This window comes from Aspergillus multicolor (assembly GCF_047715735.1).
Source record: "Aspergillus multicolor strain CBS 133.54 unplaced genomic scaffold BDW74scaffold_14, whole genome shotgun sequence".
Lineage (NCBI taxonomy): Eukaryota > Fungi > Ascomycota > Eurotiomycetes > Eurotiales > Aspergillaceae > Aspergillus > Aspergillus multicolor.
The window spans coordinates 538847-553130 of NW_027395965.1; the positions used below are offsets into that span (position 1 = coordinate 538847).

General features: G+C 52.0%; 6 protein-coding genes across 6 annotated transcripts; 2 read left to right on the forward strand and 4 right to left on the reverse strand.

Annotated features, from left to right (window-relative positions):
• The first annotated feature begins 198 nt into the window (after nt 1–198).
• On the forward strand, nt 199–4943 carry BDW74DRAFT_154386 (Mtc5p). Its single transcript, XM_073724676.1, has one exon. The coding sequence runs from the start codon at nt 492–494 to the stop codon at nt 4842–4844; it is 4353 nt and encodes a 1450-aa protein (XP_073583414.1). The 5' UTR covers nt 199–491; the 3' UTR covers nt 4845–4943.
• Nucleotides 4944–4971: 28 nt separating this feature from the next.
• Nucleotides 4972–5379, reverse strand: BDW74DRAFT_178778 (Threonyl/alanyl tRNA synthetase; the record flags this gene model as incomplete). The annotated part of the gene is made up of 1 exon (XM_073729277.1): nt 4972–5379. The coding sequence occupies one exon, from the start codon at nt 5377–5379 to the stop codon at nt 4972–4974; it is 408 nt and encodes a 135-aa protein (XP_073583415.1).
• Nucleotides 5380–6062: 683 nt separating this feature from the next.
• BDW74DRAFT_27718 (putative MFS drug efflux pump) lies at nt 6063–8588 on the reverse strand. Its single transcript, XM_073732394.1, has 7 exons — nt 8298–8588; nt 8104–8241; nt 7879–8035; nt 7442–7821; nt 7010–7382; nt 6820–6950; nt 6063–6764 (listed from the first exon to the last, which is right to left on the reverse strand). Exons 1-7 carry the CDS (start codon nt 8454–8456, stop codon nt 6351–6353), a joined length of 1752 nt encoding a protein of 583 aa, XP_073583416.1. The 5' UTR covers nt 8457–8588; the 3' UTR covers nt 6063–6350.
• An 802-nt stretch (nt 8589–9390) lies between these two features.
• BDW74DRAFT_178780 (PaaI family thioesterase) lies at nt 9391–10349 on the reverse strand (the record flags this gene model as incomplete). Its single annotated transcript, XM_073729278.1, has 2 exons — nt 9391–9768; nt 9957–10349. 2 exons carry the CDS (start codon nt 10347–10349, stop codon nt 9391–9393), a joined length of 771 nt encoding a protein of 256 aa, XP_073583417.1.
• Nucleotides 10350–10506: 157 nt separating this feature from the next.
• Nucleotides 10507–12644, reverse strand: BDW74DRAFT_27700 (ubiquitin-specific protease UBP6). The gene is made up of 3 exons (XM_073732393.1): nt 12581–12644; nt 10878–12518; nt 10507–10801 (listed from the first exon to the last, which is right to left on the reverse strand). The coding sequence occupies exons 1-3, from the start codon at nt 12594–12596 to the stop codon at nt 10740–10742; spliced, it is 1719 nt and encodes a 572-aa protein (XP_073583418.1). The 5' UTR covers nt 12597–12644; the 3' UTR covers nt 10507–10739.
• A 151-nt stretch (nt 12645–12795) lies between these two features.
• Nucleotides 12796–14135, forward strand: BDW74DRAFT_154389 (actin-related protein 2/3 complex subunit 4 family protein). Its single transcript, XM_073724677.1, has 6 exons — nt 12796–12963; nt 13018–13267; nt 13331–13407; nt 13461–13586; nt 13644–13688; nt 13743–14135. The coding sequence occupies exons 1-6, from the start codon at nt 12961–12963 to the stop codon at nt 13749–13751; spliced, it is 510 nt and encodes a 169-aa protein (XP_073583419.1). The 5' UTR covers nt 12796–12960; the 3' UTR covers nt 13752–14135.
• Nucleotides 14136–14284: the final 149 nt, after the last annotated feature.

Below are 14284 nucleotides of genomic sequence, written 5' to 3' on the forward strand. Positions count from 1 at the left end.
CGACGTAACCAGCGGAGGGGCACTGCATTTTGGGTCTCTTTCGGCCTCCCTATCAGGAAGGGCTGACTAAAGCCAGTGTCTTGGCGCTCTTAGCTCCGCTGCAATGATCTAAAGGTCCGCCGCGTCTTCCCCGGAGTCCATGCTTGTTCTCCGGTCGATCCATTCTCTGGCGAAATTGAAGTTAAACCTCTGGTTGCCGGTAAGTCGCATAATTGCCAGTTGATCTTTGATAGGCTCACAGAGTTTACCAGTCTCCAGAACTTTAGGCCTCTTAACGCTGTTTCCCCACGCTATGCGGAGTGCGTGATTAGCCCTGGAGTTGCCCTACATCATACAGTCAACAGCGACAGCTACGGGCGCTATGTCGAGATGATAGTTGCTACAGGTACTTGCAGTGCGTGCGGTCAATGTGTCTGCCGGTCTCTTGACTCCGCCACCGGTAGCAGAAGATAGGCGGGGCCGCTTGCGACCGCCGCCCGGGATACGCCAAAATGTCCGACCACAATGATTCCAGGCCATTGACTTCGGCGTTCGAAAGCCCGACATACGGAGAAGACAGTTCGTTTCACGTGGACCAACCAGTTGGTTCCATGTCAATATCGCCATGCGGTCGAGACGTTGTACTAGCCTCGAAGGAGGGCCTTCACATTATCGACCTGGATTCCCCTTACTCTCCGCCTCGATATCTCCCACACCATACGCCCTGGGAGGTGGCGGATGTTCAATGGTCACCATTCGCTGCTCGAGACTATTGGGTTGTGAGCACTTCGAACCAGAAGGCGTTGGTATGGAACCTGGCGATGCAGAGTTATCAAAACTCTATTGAACATGTCTTGCATGCACACACCCGAGCCATCACGGACATCAATTTCTCTGCGCATCATCCTGATATCTTGGCAACATGTGCTGTCGATAGCTTCGTCCATTGCTGGGATCTCCGGGCTACCTCCCGGCCGGCTATCTCGTTCTCGGATTGGTTTGCTGGAGCAACCCAGGTGAAGTGGAACCGACAAAACCCAAACGTAATTGCCAGCTCTCACGACAAATTTCTTAGAATCTGGGACAAGCGGATGGGAGCCTATCCGATTCGTTCTATTGAAGCCCACGATACCAAGATCTACGGCGTGGATTGGAATAGAGTTCGGCCGGGGGCTTTAGCAACCTGCTCCTTGGACAAAACGATCAAGTTCTGGGATTATACTGTTGAGGATGATGTACCGGAGAAGGTTATCAAAACGCCATTTCCTGTTTGGCGAGCACGGAATACGCCTTTTGGCTGGGGTGTTTTGGTTATGCCGCAGAGGGGGAACAGCGATCTTCATCTTTATAGTCGCAGAGCTCCGGAGGGCGCGGATTCTGACGGCCATCTTCCTCCTGCGCACAGCTTTCCAGGTCATAAAGGTCAGGTGAAAGAGTTTCTCTGGAGGGCGCGCGGTGACGTTGTCGGTGGCATTGACCACAGAGAATTCCAACTAGTCTCTTGGGGTACGGATAAGGAACTGCGCTTACATCGAGTCGATCCTGATGTCCTACAAAGAGTTGGTTACGAGAAAGGAAAATCGTTCATATCCAATCTGAACATTACCCGGAAGGGTGCAGTTTATAGGAGCTTTCGGGATGATAATGCTGGCATGGAACCCGAGGAGGATGGTGTTATGTCGCCGGCATTCGAGGCTCCTCTGCCTCCTCCTTCACGCGGCCCGGGTATCAATACTATATCAATTCCGTATGCTCCTGCTTGGATACAAGGGGGCAACGCCGACTCGAGGATTGGAATGAAGAGCAGGTCCGGCTTGCGGGCTGATACGAACCCCATTGCCTGGATGAGGGGTGTTAAGATATCTGGATGGGACATTGAAACTCTTGGCGACGAGATAACCCACGTAGGCGAAAAGTTCACCAAAGTGGCTTTTGAGTCAGTTGATATCAGGCGGCGGAAAGCCACAATATCCTTGCATGGTCCGTGGGGCGTCGAGGGAGCCTCGCTTTTCATACGGGTTGATATCAAATTTCCGCCGGAATATCCTAAAGATGCAGTACCCACATTTAGCGTACAAAAGACCACCGCTGTCAGCGACGAGCTCGCGAGCAAGATCATCGCGGAGCTACAGACTATCTCAGAGACATATCTCTCCCACAAGAGAGGCTGCCTTGAAGGCGTTGTCCGGTACCTCCTAGGAGAAAGCAGCCTTGAAGAAAGCATCGCCTGGATTCTGGGAGAAACAGCGGAAACCATCAAATCACCAACAAATGGCCATGTTGGGGGCGATGAGTCCAGTGATGAGGATGAAGTTGGCCTATCACAGAGCCAAGACTTAGCAATGAGTTCCGAACTGATTCGACCTGTCAATGCGAATGTGATGGTTCCTAGGGCCAGGGAGTGCGGAGCGGTCTGGGGCAATGACGGTCGTCTGATATGCTTTTTCCCGACTAAGAAAGATCAATCGGCGTACTCTCTTGAAAACCTTGGATTCAAGGAGATGACAAGATTGTCAAGATCTGATAATCTCTTTGAGAGATTTGGGCGCTTTGAGACGAGCTCACCCGGGCCACGAATAACAGGAACTATCGCAAGTACTGACGATGGTCATTCGGAAGACTCCGATGACTCTGAAGCTGAGACCTCGAGCTCTTCTGGGTCGTCAGGTATCTTATCAGGGCTTCAACATCGCTTCCCCACACCCCAGACATGGCGCAGTGCTGGTAGTCTTGGGTTCTATCGGCCACGCTCGACAGACAATTCTCAAAGATCAACTGTGGGTGTGATGACTTCACGATCCTCTGATGCACCGCAGAATGTCATCTCTATCCATGACCTTAGCGATATATTGCCGGCCAAGCGAGAGCTAGCCAGCGAATACCGTATATGTGGCAAGGTCGTCGATGTGTGTGCTCACAATGCAGCGGTCGCTCTCGATCATGGCTACCATGAGCTGGCTCGTATATGGGGCCTGGTCAAACTCATCTTGCATCAAACAAGATCGTTGCGGTCTCCAGGCTCAGCCAAATCTAGCAAGGCTTCGCGCATCCAGCGCAAAGATAGTGCTATAGACCTAAGCTACGACGCCCTCCACCCCGCGAAGACACCCCGTGTTACAACATATCTCGCTCATTGGGGCAATCATCCCTTTGGTGGCCATTGGCTCATCCCGGCTCTTCTCGCGCATTTCGAACAGGTTGGCGATATACAAATGGTTGCAATGCTGTCTTGTGTTCTATACGAGCCTAACCTGGAACAGGCCCAGCAAGCACCATCCCCAAAACAAGCGGGCCATGATTCTTTCCCTCCTGACATCTCTAATAACGCCGTCTCGGATGCGGACAAGTCCCAAGCGATGATCCCACTACACGCCACGCCGAAAGATAGTCATACCACACCAGGTACGCAGAGCTCGAACCGTTCGTCGTTGGAAATGTGGCGGTCTGGCACGACACCCCCTTATTCCGCGGGCACGACTCCTCCTTTTATTTCCCGCGCCGGTGGATTGGGTATTGAACGGAGGGCAGTAACGCAGAACCCGTCGTTAGCTGCTTCTCCGGATCAACAACCACAGCCGAGAAGCGCCTCCGGGTTCGGTTCTGCTCTTGCGTCTTCTCTCACCCGGTCTTTCAACACATTTGCGCCATCCTCGGCCTCACCACCGGCTGGTGATCTTCTTAGGAGGAAGTTTGCCCAGGTCGAAAGTCCTCGCACTGCCATAGGATCGGGGACATGGACCCCTACCAACTCTACCGCTAAACCTGCAACCGCCCACCTAGATCATCTTACTACAGCCGCCACATCCGCCTCGCAAACACACTCTGATACAGAGAGTGAGAGGCCGAATGCGAAGAATGCAAATTCGAGTAAAAAGCTTCGCATTGCGCTAAAGAATAAAGGAGCTTTTGAGAGTTATAACTCTACGCAAGCCCTGCTCCTCGACCCAAAGAATAATCGGCTATATCGCTCGTACCGCACGGCGTATGCGCATCTACTCTCTGTATGGGGTTTACCGGTACAGCGAAGCGAGATGCTGAAGATCGGCGACTTGGAGCAACCGAGTCCCGACCACATTCGTGTGAAAAAGCCTAGCGACCCCGAAGACTCGTTCTCACTCTCACGTCTTACTCGTACAGGTTCGCACGAAGCCTCGGCGGACGACGATGGAAAAGGGCTCGGGATCCAACGCCACTGTATCGGTTGTGGAGCTCCACATTTATCCATATTCACCATCCAGAGCACCGTCGATGCTGCGGTGGCCGCTAAGAACAGCAAGACCAAGGGCGATGCGACAGCGATAATATGTCCTAACTGTAACCCCACGCGGCCACTGCCACTCAGACTCCCATGCACCATATGCCACGAAGTGGTCGAGGGCATGCTCACGCCGTGTCTCGGGTGCGGCCACGTCTGCTGCTTCAACTGCTACCGCGAGTGGCTCTCAGTCGTTTCGACCGAACTGCTGCAGCAGAACGACGATAACGATCAAGAGCTAGACTCTCAATTTTGTCCTACCGGCTGCGGCTGCAAGTGCGCTGAGCACGTTATGGCCGATATACCGGCCCCTTCGGAATGGAGCCGGGCACCGTCTCCGGTACCTGAAAGCGACTCCAATTCCAACTCGACATATAGGCATCAGAACAGACGGGAGGCATCCAGGTCCATTGACGGTCTGGTTAACCCGGGTCATGGCCATGCTGAGGACGACCTGGAGCATTGGGGCGCGTCTCCATTTGCTTCTCTTGCGAGGGGCCTCGGTGGAGGTCTTAGCAGGGGTTTGCGCGGGAAGGAGGATAAGCGGAAGTCGAAGTCAAGCTCCGCGTTTGTGCCTAAGAGGTCCTCCATGAACCAGGTTCTTACCTGAGGCGGTTTGGGATGAGATGATGTGCACGATTGTCCTTATATTATATTGTTTTATTAGATGACGATTATATACCCTGAGCGTTAATGAATTGTCTATATCATGTCTACCTCTATCCTAGCATCCCAGACTAACCCTCCAAAGAAACAGGCACCTCATACGAAACCCTACTCACCCCCTTCTGCCGACTAATCTTCCGAATCGTAATCCTCCCCGTCGCCTTCGTACTAGCCACATGCGTCCCCCCACAAGGATTCGCATCGAGCTCCCCAATCTCCGCAATCCGCACCTTCCCCAACCCACCAACCTCCCTTCCCTCCGCCATATCCAGCTCATCCTTCCTGCGCTCGACCTCCTCCTCTCCCCACCAGCTAATCCGAACCTCCAGATCCGAATCCACAAGCTCATCCACCTTCGCCTGGATAAGCGGCTTATGCTCGTTATATAGCAGCCCCTCGAACTCCATGCACGCCTCGCCTGGGAAATGGTTCGCTTTGACCTTCTTGCGGTCTCCGAGTTCCGGAGCGAGAAGGCGCATTGCGAGGCCGATGATATGCCCCGCTGTATGGAGGCGCGCGTGGAAGTTTCGTTTTGGGTGTCGATGTGCAGGGTTACGGGTTGGTTTATCGGGAGTTGGGGGTTTGGCTGTACTGTAAGCGTGGTGCTGGGGTAGGTGAAGTGTCCAAAATGCAGAATCTCCCCGTCGGGCGTTTTGCGGACGAGGAGGACCTGGAATGCATTCGCATCGCTATCAGCTTCCTCATTTGAGTTTGGTTCTGAGATTGATGAAGCTGGGATAGCTATAATGCCCGTGTCGCTTGTCTGCTCGCCGCCCTGCGGGTAGAAGACTGTTTGCTGGGTAGTCACAGCGAAGATCTCGCTTTCTCCTCAGTCTGCAGCGGGTGAGATGTTCTTTGCAAGGCGCTTTGCCTCATTGTTTAGAGTTGATAGAGGTGTGTAGGAGATGACCTGCGTATTTGTTGTGTGCAGGGTGGCATCGTTTAGGTAGAGGGCTTCGGTCTTGATCTGGGTTCGTTAGGTCCATTGAAGGAATCAGGGTTGGTGGGCGTACCATCTTGGCTTGGGCAATTGTGAGACTGGGCTCTCTGGATTCTGGATGAATTTGTTATATAAATTCTATTCATATCACTTGAGTTGAGAGTATGGATCGTGGTCGGAAGTTTCCGCGGCTTGGATCGGAAAAGGTGGAGAATGAGATTAGGGTTGGAGAAGCATCAGGGCTACGGCACCTAACTTGCTGGATACCGTGCCAAGGGTAGGTATGGAGCAAATAAACTTGTTAGATATCAATTCTCGATCATGAGGATATATGATTGAGAGTAAGTCAGAAACATCGAATTGCTCTGCCTTAACTGAGCTTATTCGCTAGTCAGGGTCTCCAAGATATATCTTGAACCAAGGCTCACAAGTCCCAAGCCCCTAACTTCCTAACAGTAAACATTAAAGAGACCATGACCCCCTCATGATCCTCACAGCCCAGGCACAAGCCTAATGCATGACAACAGCAACATGATCATCCATATACCGCTTGATACTGCCCAAGAAGCAAGCGGCTAGAATCGAAACACCTCCAAACCCAATACTTGCATAGTAAACCCACTTGTAGCTCTCCGCGTACGCAATTTGGCCAGCTCGCACAACGGCATCATAAGCGGCCAGATTGCCTGCAATCCCGGGGATCTCATGCAAACCTTCCAAGAGACTTGCGCTCGTAAGCTCGATTGCCTCGGTGATTAGGGCTACGTCTGTGATATTGAGCTGCGTAGCCATCACACCGCCGATGTAGTGCGTTGCGTTTGGGACGAATTTGTTCACGAAGATGTTGTAGTAGATTGTGTAGCCGATGCTGCCGCCGACGACGCGGATCGAGAGGGTTAGGGCGGAGATTGTGGCGATAAGGTCCTAAAGTGGAGTTGTTAGCATTGTTACATTTAGATGAAGTGAAGGGTAGGCTTACGTCTGGGCAAATAATAGTCGTGATGATGGATGCTGGGACGACTATTCCGCCGATCCCTAGGCCTGCGACGACAAGGATGCCCCAGAGTTGGTCCATGTTGTCGACGTCGGCGACGGCCATCGCACCGCATCCTATAAGAGCTTAGTTAGTATGCTAGAAGCCCACTAACTCATTTGCTGCGTATACGTACCGGCTGTCATCAGGACACTGCTGGCAATCAGAAGCTCTTTGTTATGACCACGAAGAACACTGAGTAGCCACAAAACAATGCAAGCACCACCCATGATGCCGAAGCCGATGGGAAGGCTGCGAACGCCAACAGCAGTGGGGTCATGACCATATACGTTGAACGCTTGCGTAGGCCAGAACATCAGGACCGAGAAGAAGTTTGCTCCGGAAATGAAGGTGATGACTAGCGTTAGGATCAAGGTACGAGGCTCCTGCTTCAGGCGGCTGGGGAAGACGGGATACTTTGCGCCGTAGATCTCCCAGAAGGAAAAGGCGACGAGGAGGGCTACTCCCAGGATAAGAGGGGCGAGGACGTGTGCTGAGTCCCAGTCATACTATGATCGCTAGTTAGTCCATAGACTTGAAGGTAGCTGAGACCGATGAGCAAGTGTACCTGATATCCACCCCATTGCATGCCAGCCATAAAGAGAATCAGGCCGACGATGCTCAAGAAGCCTCCAACAAAGTCAATCCTCCCAACAATTTCCGCTCTAGTAAGTCCTTCCGAGTTAACTCGAGGTGGGGGGAAATAGAAGAGTGCCGTGATGATCAGACCGAGTCCTGCCCAGCCTGCACAGAAAGCGCCGACGTGACGCCAATTTCCTGCCTCTGCGATCAACTGGGCCCACAGCACGGATGGTGCGAATGGAGCTATCGTGAAGATCAGGATCGCAACGTATTTGCCTCTCTGGCGAGTAGGTGCCATCTCGGCCGTGGCCGCCAATGCTGTCAGCTCATTGACTCCTGCGCCTGCACCTGCGATGGCCATGCCGGCTGCAGTATATTAGCATCTGATCAGAGATAGAGGGTGTAGCGCGGCATGATTCGTACCGATGAATGTATTCATTGCATTTGCCGTCGAGCAAATAATCATTCCAACAGTTACCAGTGTAGCCCCAATGAGAGCAACATAGCGGCGTCCGACGAGATCAGAGAGGGACCCGACAAAGGGACAAACGCCGGCAAGGGCTAGCAGGTTCGCAAGGACCTATCAAAGAGTATAGGGTTGGCCTGTGTAGACGTTGTATGGCGGGCAAGGCGAGGGAAAGCACATACAAACCAGACCCATCTATCCACTCCACCAATATCGCCGTAGATGATGGGCGGAATGCCACCGAAGAGGTAGACGGGGATCTGACTGCCGGTCCAGAGGAAGGCCATGGCAACGAAGCCCATGAATTGGCGGACGGTCATCTTGGATTGGATCAATAAACGCATTTTCGGAACCTGTGAATGGTACGAAGACTAACCCTGGTATTCCCAGTCTCATGTTGAGCACGTCCACTCTCGTCAGCAAGCGCCGCGACATGCTCCTGATGGCTAGCATTTGGCTTTAGGTTGTCGTAGGTGTGCCCCATTGTCTTTTCTTCGACCTGGGATTGACCGGAGTCGGTAGCACTCGAAGCCATTTTGATGGATACCAAGAATTAAAAATTGGGATCTGAGAGAAAGGGAAATGGAAACAGATTGAGATCTGCGAGTAAGTGTTATGTGGGGACCAGAGCAGCAAAATATACCCAAGCTTCAGGGAAGTCTGGGCATCATCTCCAGTGGGTCACGCATTCACCTTATCGGCAAAGATTCGATCTAGCCCCTCTCTACCCCAGATTTCTGACGCCAATTCACTTGGCCCGGAGCGAAAAGATAGAGGGCAGAGGCGAATATCGGCAAAGAAGGAGGAGTATCGACGAGACACACCGCGACAAAAACTGGAACGGCTCTTGAACAGCCGCGGCAATCGTCGAGGGGTTGGAACTGCATTGCCGATGGCAGGAGGGACTGGCTTTGTGACTGGATGAAAGGGAGACTGTCAATGCCGGGGATGCGGGGGTTCCCAGGGAACTCTGCACCAAAAACGTGGACGGCGAGGCCTGTCCAATAACAACACCACCGGCCGAGTCTAAACACTGGCTAGTCGAAGTCAAAAGACCTGTCATGGAGAGGGGGCAATTCGATTCGATTGCCATGCCATGCGTTACGAAGGAGACGGTTTCAGGGCCTGCGCTGAATCAACGAACGGGGAATTTTAGACGACGCGGTCCAGGGTCAGTGCTACAGGTCATACAAAGTTCCGCACATTGCTTTTGGGGGTGGCAGGTGCTCCTGCAGGAGGGAGAGCGTGTGGCTACTATGTTTGATGCTGACTGTTGCAAGAAAATAAATCTTCGGGGCCCTTGCCAGTGCCTGAATCTGATCCAATGTGGTTCGCATAACCCATGCCACTTGACCCAGAGTACAGGATACTGAGCCTATCGTATCCATCACTTAATAGAGGGATATCCATGGGAACTGCAACCCTTCACTGTTTCCATAAATGAGCCAAGCGAAAGCTAGCAGTAGGGATCAAAAGGAGCCTTCCAACTTCCGCAGCTGATACCCTCGAGGCACCACAAAAAGCCCAGTGGCTTCGGCGTACACCTCTCCATGCGAATCTCTAACTATGCCTTCCACGTAAGCCTTCTGATCCGTGCTCCGTTCCTGATCTATGACCGCTTCGATCACATAATGCTTGCCTGAGATAGCTGGTTTTTTGTAATTGATATTCAGATTCGCAGTGACCGCAGTGCGCGCAGGCAAGTTCTGAATTGCGACTCGAGCTAGATGCTCGTCGAGTACAGTCGCGAGTGCACCACCATGGATAACAAGCGGCCAACCTTCCACTTGCCGTCCGAAGACAACAAAATCGAAAGCCTGCATCTTGTGGTAGTGCCATAAGATTTTCTGCGGAAGCGATCAGTTAGCAAACAGGGGCCAGTCTTCCCAAACTGAGCACTCTGAACCGGCACTCTCTGGATTGGATTCGACCACGGCCGCTCTGGCGCCGACGCCATGACCTGCGCATCCATGATATCTCTTTGGAGAGGCAGCATATCATGTCGCGGGAGCGCTGCAAATAGTCATTCACATACCTGAAAAGCCAATTTACCACTCCCACCCAGCAGCCCAGACGTAAGTCTCTCTTCCTTGTCTTCCTCCGTGAAGTTACCGTATGCCTCCGTCTCGAGATAGCCCGCCACGTGCCGTAGTCGCCTTACTGCGTAGGATACGGTGGCCCGCTCAAGCACCGGCTCTAAATGAGCCTTTGTGCTGAATTTAAGTATGCCAACCTGCGCCCCGAGCCAGGCAAAGATCCCGAAATAAACGAAGCGTCGCAGCCATGGGCGGCGCTTTGGGGTAGGTTGAGAGCTGACCGTGCTGGCACTGGCAGCTCTCGAGCCGCGAGATATTAACCGGGATACCGGCGAGAACTGGACTGCGCCATAGCGCAGCCGGGGATGTACAACCTGACGGGCCGCGATCATGGTTGCGGCTGTCACATTGCACATTGCAAGCTGGGAGGTTGGGTTGCGCAGGCGCGACAGTGGCAAACAAGCCCCCCAGATTTGCGGAATTCAGCCGAGGTTCGACTCACGTGACGTGCGGCTAAGTACCCCAGATTGCCTAATACATTTGAACAGCACAAATGGAAGATGGGAATGGTTTAGCTTTGACGTTTTATTTGGTTTGGTGCTCTTATATAGGACAGCCACATATCAGGGCATAGACAGACCACTACTTCTATTGAGTTTAGGAGTATGACCATGGACGGTTCTATGAAGTAGTAATATCGGAAGACCCGAATATATTCGTAACGTGTATTAACCTATGCAGATTATGTCCTTGACCAACATGTACCTGTCATCCGAGTTGACTTAGTCAGTAGTTGGCAGATCGACAGCGCGGTAAAGGAGGATGAGAGCTGAATGAGATTCACCTATGAATCCGTTAGCAATGATCGCTCAACAAAAGCGGGTAGGAAGATGCCTGGATCATCAAACAAGGTAACTCACCACCTCCAGCAAGAGTCTCAATCTTCGAGCCCTCTACCTCAGTCACCTTGTCATCATTGAACCACCACCACTTGTCGTCACGCTCCTCCTTGCTGTTGCTGCTCTGTTTCTTAACGTATGAGGTGTAGTGACCGCTGTCGGCACTAGCACCTTGATGCGTGATAACACCTCTCAGCTCATACAGTCCGGTCTTGTTGGTGCCGTTGTCTGCGGCCAACTTTGGGTCAAGAAGCTCGGCCAGTTCCTTCTTGGCGGCCTTGATGGACGCTTGCTTTTCCGCCTCGTATTCAGCATCGGTCTTGTACACATCGGTCATTGCAGTGTCCTCGTCCTTCCCAGAGCCCTTCGCTACCTCCTCCTTGCGCTCTTCAGTTGCCTTCTTCTTCTGCATCGGTTCCAAGCTAGAAGCATTTTCCTTTTGGGCGTCTTCATCTCTTTGATGAGCGATCTTTTGGCGTTTCCGCGCACGCTCAACGTCAAGCTCCTCCTTTCGAATATCTCGGACTTTGTCCCGGACGGGAATAAGCTGTTTTTGAAGCTCGTCGGTGCAAAAGTCGACGACATCAAGCTCCGCAGGGAATGTGACCTTGCGCATAATCTTCGCCTTCTTTTGCGCATCGCGTTTCCAGAAGAATCGAACAAAGTGTACAGTGAGGTATTTTGGCAGCCGCGCAATGCGTGATCGTTTAGTGTAGACGGCATCACGGTCCAAGGTCGGAGAATGCTTCTCAAGCTTCTCTTCAAGCCCTGAAAGTATACCGTCATGCAGATGGTTTGTGTCCTTATCGATGTGGCAGTCAAGCTTGAAGAAAACGTCGGAGCTGTTGTTGGGTTGTTCACCGGCTTCCTTCGCCGCTGGTTCATCACACTCCGTAACAGACTCGAATCTTCCACCCATATACTTCTCCACGAATGATACTTCATTTGCAGACTCGCCTTCACCATCCTTGATCACCAGCTTTTGCCGCAGGTGTGTCACGATCTGTGACCAAGCCTCCTCCGCATCCTGCTGAGCGTAGCCATGACCGTTTCGATCCTGTTGAGCAAACTGAGGATACACGTTCCTCAAAGCGTTGAGAAACATGATTGGAGGAAAGCCTTCTTGTGTCTCGGCCATCTGCTTGAACAGATCCTTCAGCGAGGATGTGAGGTCCATAGAAGCGCCCAGACCGCCGATTCCGAGATCACTCAAGCTTGAGAGATTCGATGCAGGGGCGTTCCTAGACGGACGGTATCTATGCAGCTCTTCGAGTAGCTCTGGAACACTCCTCAACGTTTGCAATGTGGAGTTCAAGTAGCACGTATTTCCCAGATTCTGCAGCCCGGCCGGAAGGGCTCCTACTGCCTTTGCAGCCTCTGCTTCCGTCATATCCTCGAGAAACTTCACTGCCTCCTTTGGTCGTGTCAGCTCCCCTGCACCCTGGGCCCCAGAAGGGGTACCCATCATCATGAACGTTTGATTCGGCTTCGCATTAATCGAGGATAATAGGGTATCATTCTTGAGTTGGCCACCCTTCACTAGGATCTTCTGCCGCTCGGGCTCAACCCCGGTGAGAGAGTATAGCTGGAATTTGAACGTTTCGCCGTTGGAGTTCGGGTCGAGCTCGACATCGTAGCGCTTCCCTTGGTGCTTGACGATAACTACGGTGTGGAGTTAGCTTTGCCATTGCTGAAAAATATGGCCGGGTCATTAAGAACCATACCTGGTATAGATGCCATTTTTACCGTCTAATCGTTAAGATGAATGGAAATAAGACCCCTTCGAAGTTCTCGTAGAAGAGTGTAGTGGCGTCAGTACATCGCAGCGATTGTCAGCTTATTTGGAGAGGCGTGGGGCCCTGATGCAAACAGAGCAAACATCTCCAGGCTACATTGCGGGACGCTGCCCATCCCCGAGCTGACCACTCAACACCCTGGTCTCCTACGCTCGCTCTGCAGCAAACCTTTGGAACGATTGCATTGATGTCCTAGAAGCTGGGCTTGTAGGGATCAAGTTTTATTCGAACAGAAAGTGGTGAAGTTGGCGCTTTCTTCCTAGCCCCCTAGCTCTCCCGCGACACCGTGTTCTACGTCACCCCTCAATATGGTAAGTAGCGAATAAACCAAGCGCCGCTTCTGGCAGTCTCTCTAACAATCACAGTCTCAATCTCTGCGTCCGTATCTCCAATGCGTCCGGTCCTCGTTGACAGCCGCGCTCGCCATATCCAACTTTGCATCCCAAACCTCCGAGCGACATAATGTACCCGAGATCGAGGCCGCGAGCTCCCCCGAACTCCTCCTCAATCCATTGACTATCTCCCGAAACGAGAACGAGAAGGTCTTGATCGAACCCAGTGTGAACAGCGTGCGTGTCAGCATCCGGATAAAGCAGGCGGATGAGATTGAGCATAGTAAGCTTACCCTGCGCCGCTAGTGGCTTGCACCGAATTATTGGACTCCGCTAACTGTCCCAGTCCTTGTCCACAAGTTCGAACGCTTCTTGACCCAGCGCGCGGAATCCTTCTTCATCTTGCGAAGGAAGCCGGTGAAGGTACAAAGACATCCATTTTGGAACGACTTCAAAAGATCTAATCAATTGACCAGGGTTACGACATCTCTTTCCTCATCACGAACTTCCACACCGAAGCTATGCTCAAGCACAAACTGGTTGACTTTATTCTCCAATTTATGGAGGAGGTGGATAAGGAAATTTCGGAGATGAAGCTTTTCGTACGTCACTCTCCCCTTTGCGAGTATGACTTGACAGTTCAAGCTAATGCTTCCAAGCTGAATGCTCGCGCTCGATTCGTTGCCGAATCTTTCTTGACACCGGTAAGCACTCTTGGACAAGCTTTAAATCACTTTCTTCTAACTGAAGCGGTATAGTTTGACTAGATTATTATGAAACCCGATGACATTACAAGCTGCCAACGTTCTTCCTCAGTCATCTGCACGAATAGACATGCAGACTCTCTAGGTTGGCTGGCGTACACCCGCTGGCCATAACATTGTTCTCCATATATCCTCAAGCCTGATATTACATCAAATACATACTATTAAACAATGACATGATTAAGCCCTGTGTCACATGAGTCCGCATGCTTTGTCCTCTGCTCCAAGACCCTCATGTACGAACCCCGGTTTCATTGGATGTCCTTGTACATATCATACACTCTGAGCCATTCTGCTTCACCATAGTCCACTATGCTTGATTGTCATTCATGCCTGTGGACTCTACCATAATTTGAGTGGAATCTCATTCTAGCTGGGAGAAAGTTTCTAGTAGCCAAGGTGTCATGGCTAGGCCCATAGCTACTTTTGCCTACGAATGCTCGGTACTAGCAGTGGAAGCTTCGCCCATGCCGCATCTTGGACCCTATCCTGGGCATGCTTCTTTTTAGGCCCCCGTCTCCATGCTCCCTGAAAGT

Excerpts from the sequence above, each read along its gene's own strand:
- BDW74DRAFT_154386 (XM_073724676.1), top strand. The coding sequence starts at position 492 with ATGTCCGACCACAATGATTCCAGGCCATTGACTTCGGCGTTCGAAAGC.
- BDW74DRAFT_27718 (XM_073732394.1), bottom strand. The coding sequence starts at position 8,456 with ATGGCTTCGAGTGCTACCGACTCCGGTCAATCCCAGGTCGAAGAAAAG. Across the intron at positions 8,242-8,297 it reads ATGAGACTGGGAATACCAGG|ATGACCGTCCGCCAATTCAT; the intron begins GTTAGTCTTCGT and ends ATCCAATCCAAG. Across the intron at positions 7,822-7,878 it reads TGCAATGAATACATTCATCG|CCGGCATGGCCATCGCAGGT; the intron begins GTACGAATCATG and ends AATATACTGCAG.
- BDW74DRAFT_27700 (XM_073732393.1), bottom strand. Across the intron at positions 10,802-10,877 it reads TGAGACTCTTGCTGGAGGTG|GTGAATCTCATTCAGCTCTC; the intron begins GTGAGTTACCTT and ends ACGGATTCATAG.
- BDW74DRAFT_154389 (XM_073724677.1), top strand. Across the intron at positions 13,268-13,330 it reads GGCGGATGAGATTGAGCATA|TCCTTGTCCACAAGTTCGAA; the intron begins GTAAGCTTACCC and ends TAACTGTCCCAG. Across the intron at positions 13,408-13,460 it reads TGCGAAGGAAGCCGGTGAAG|GGTTACGACATCTCTTTCCT; the intron begins GTACAAAGACAT and ends TCAATTGACCAG.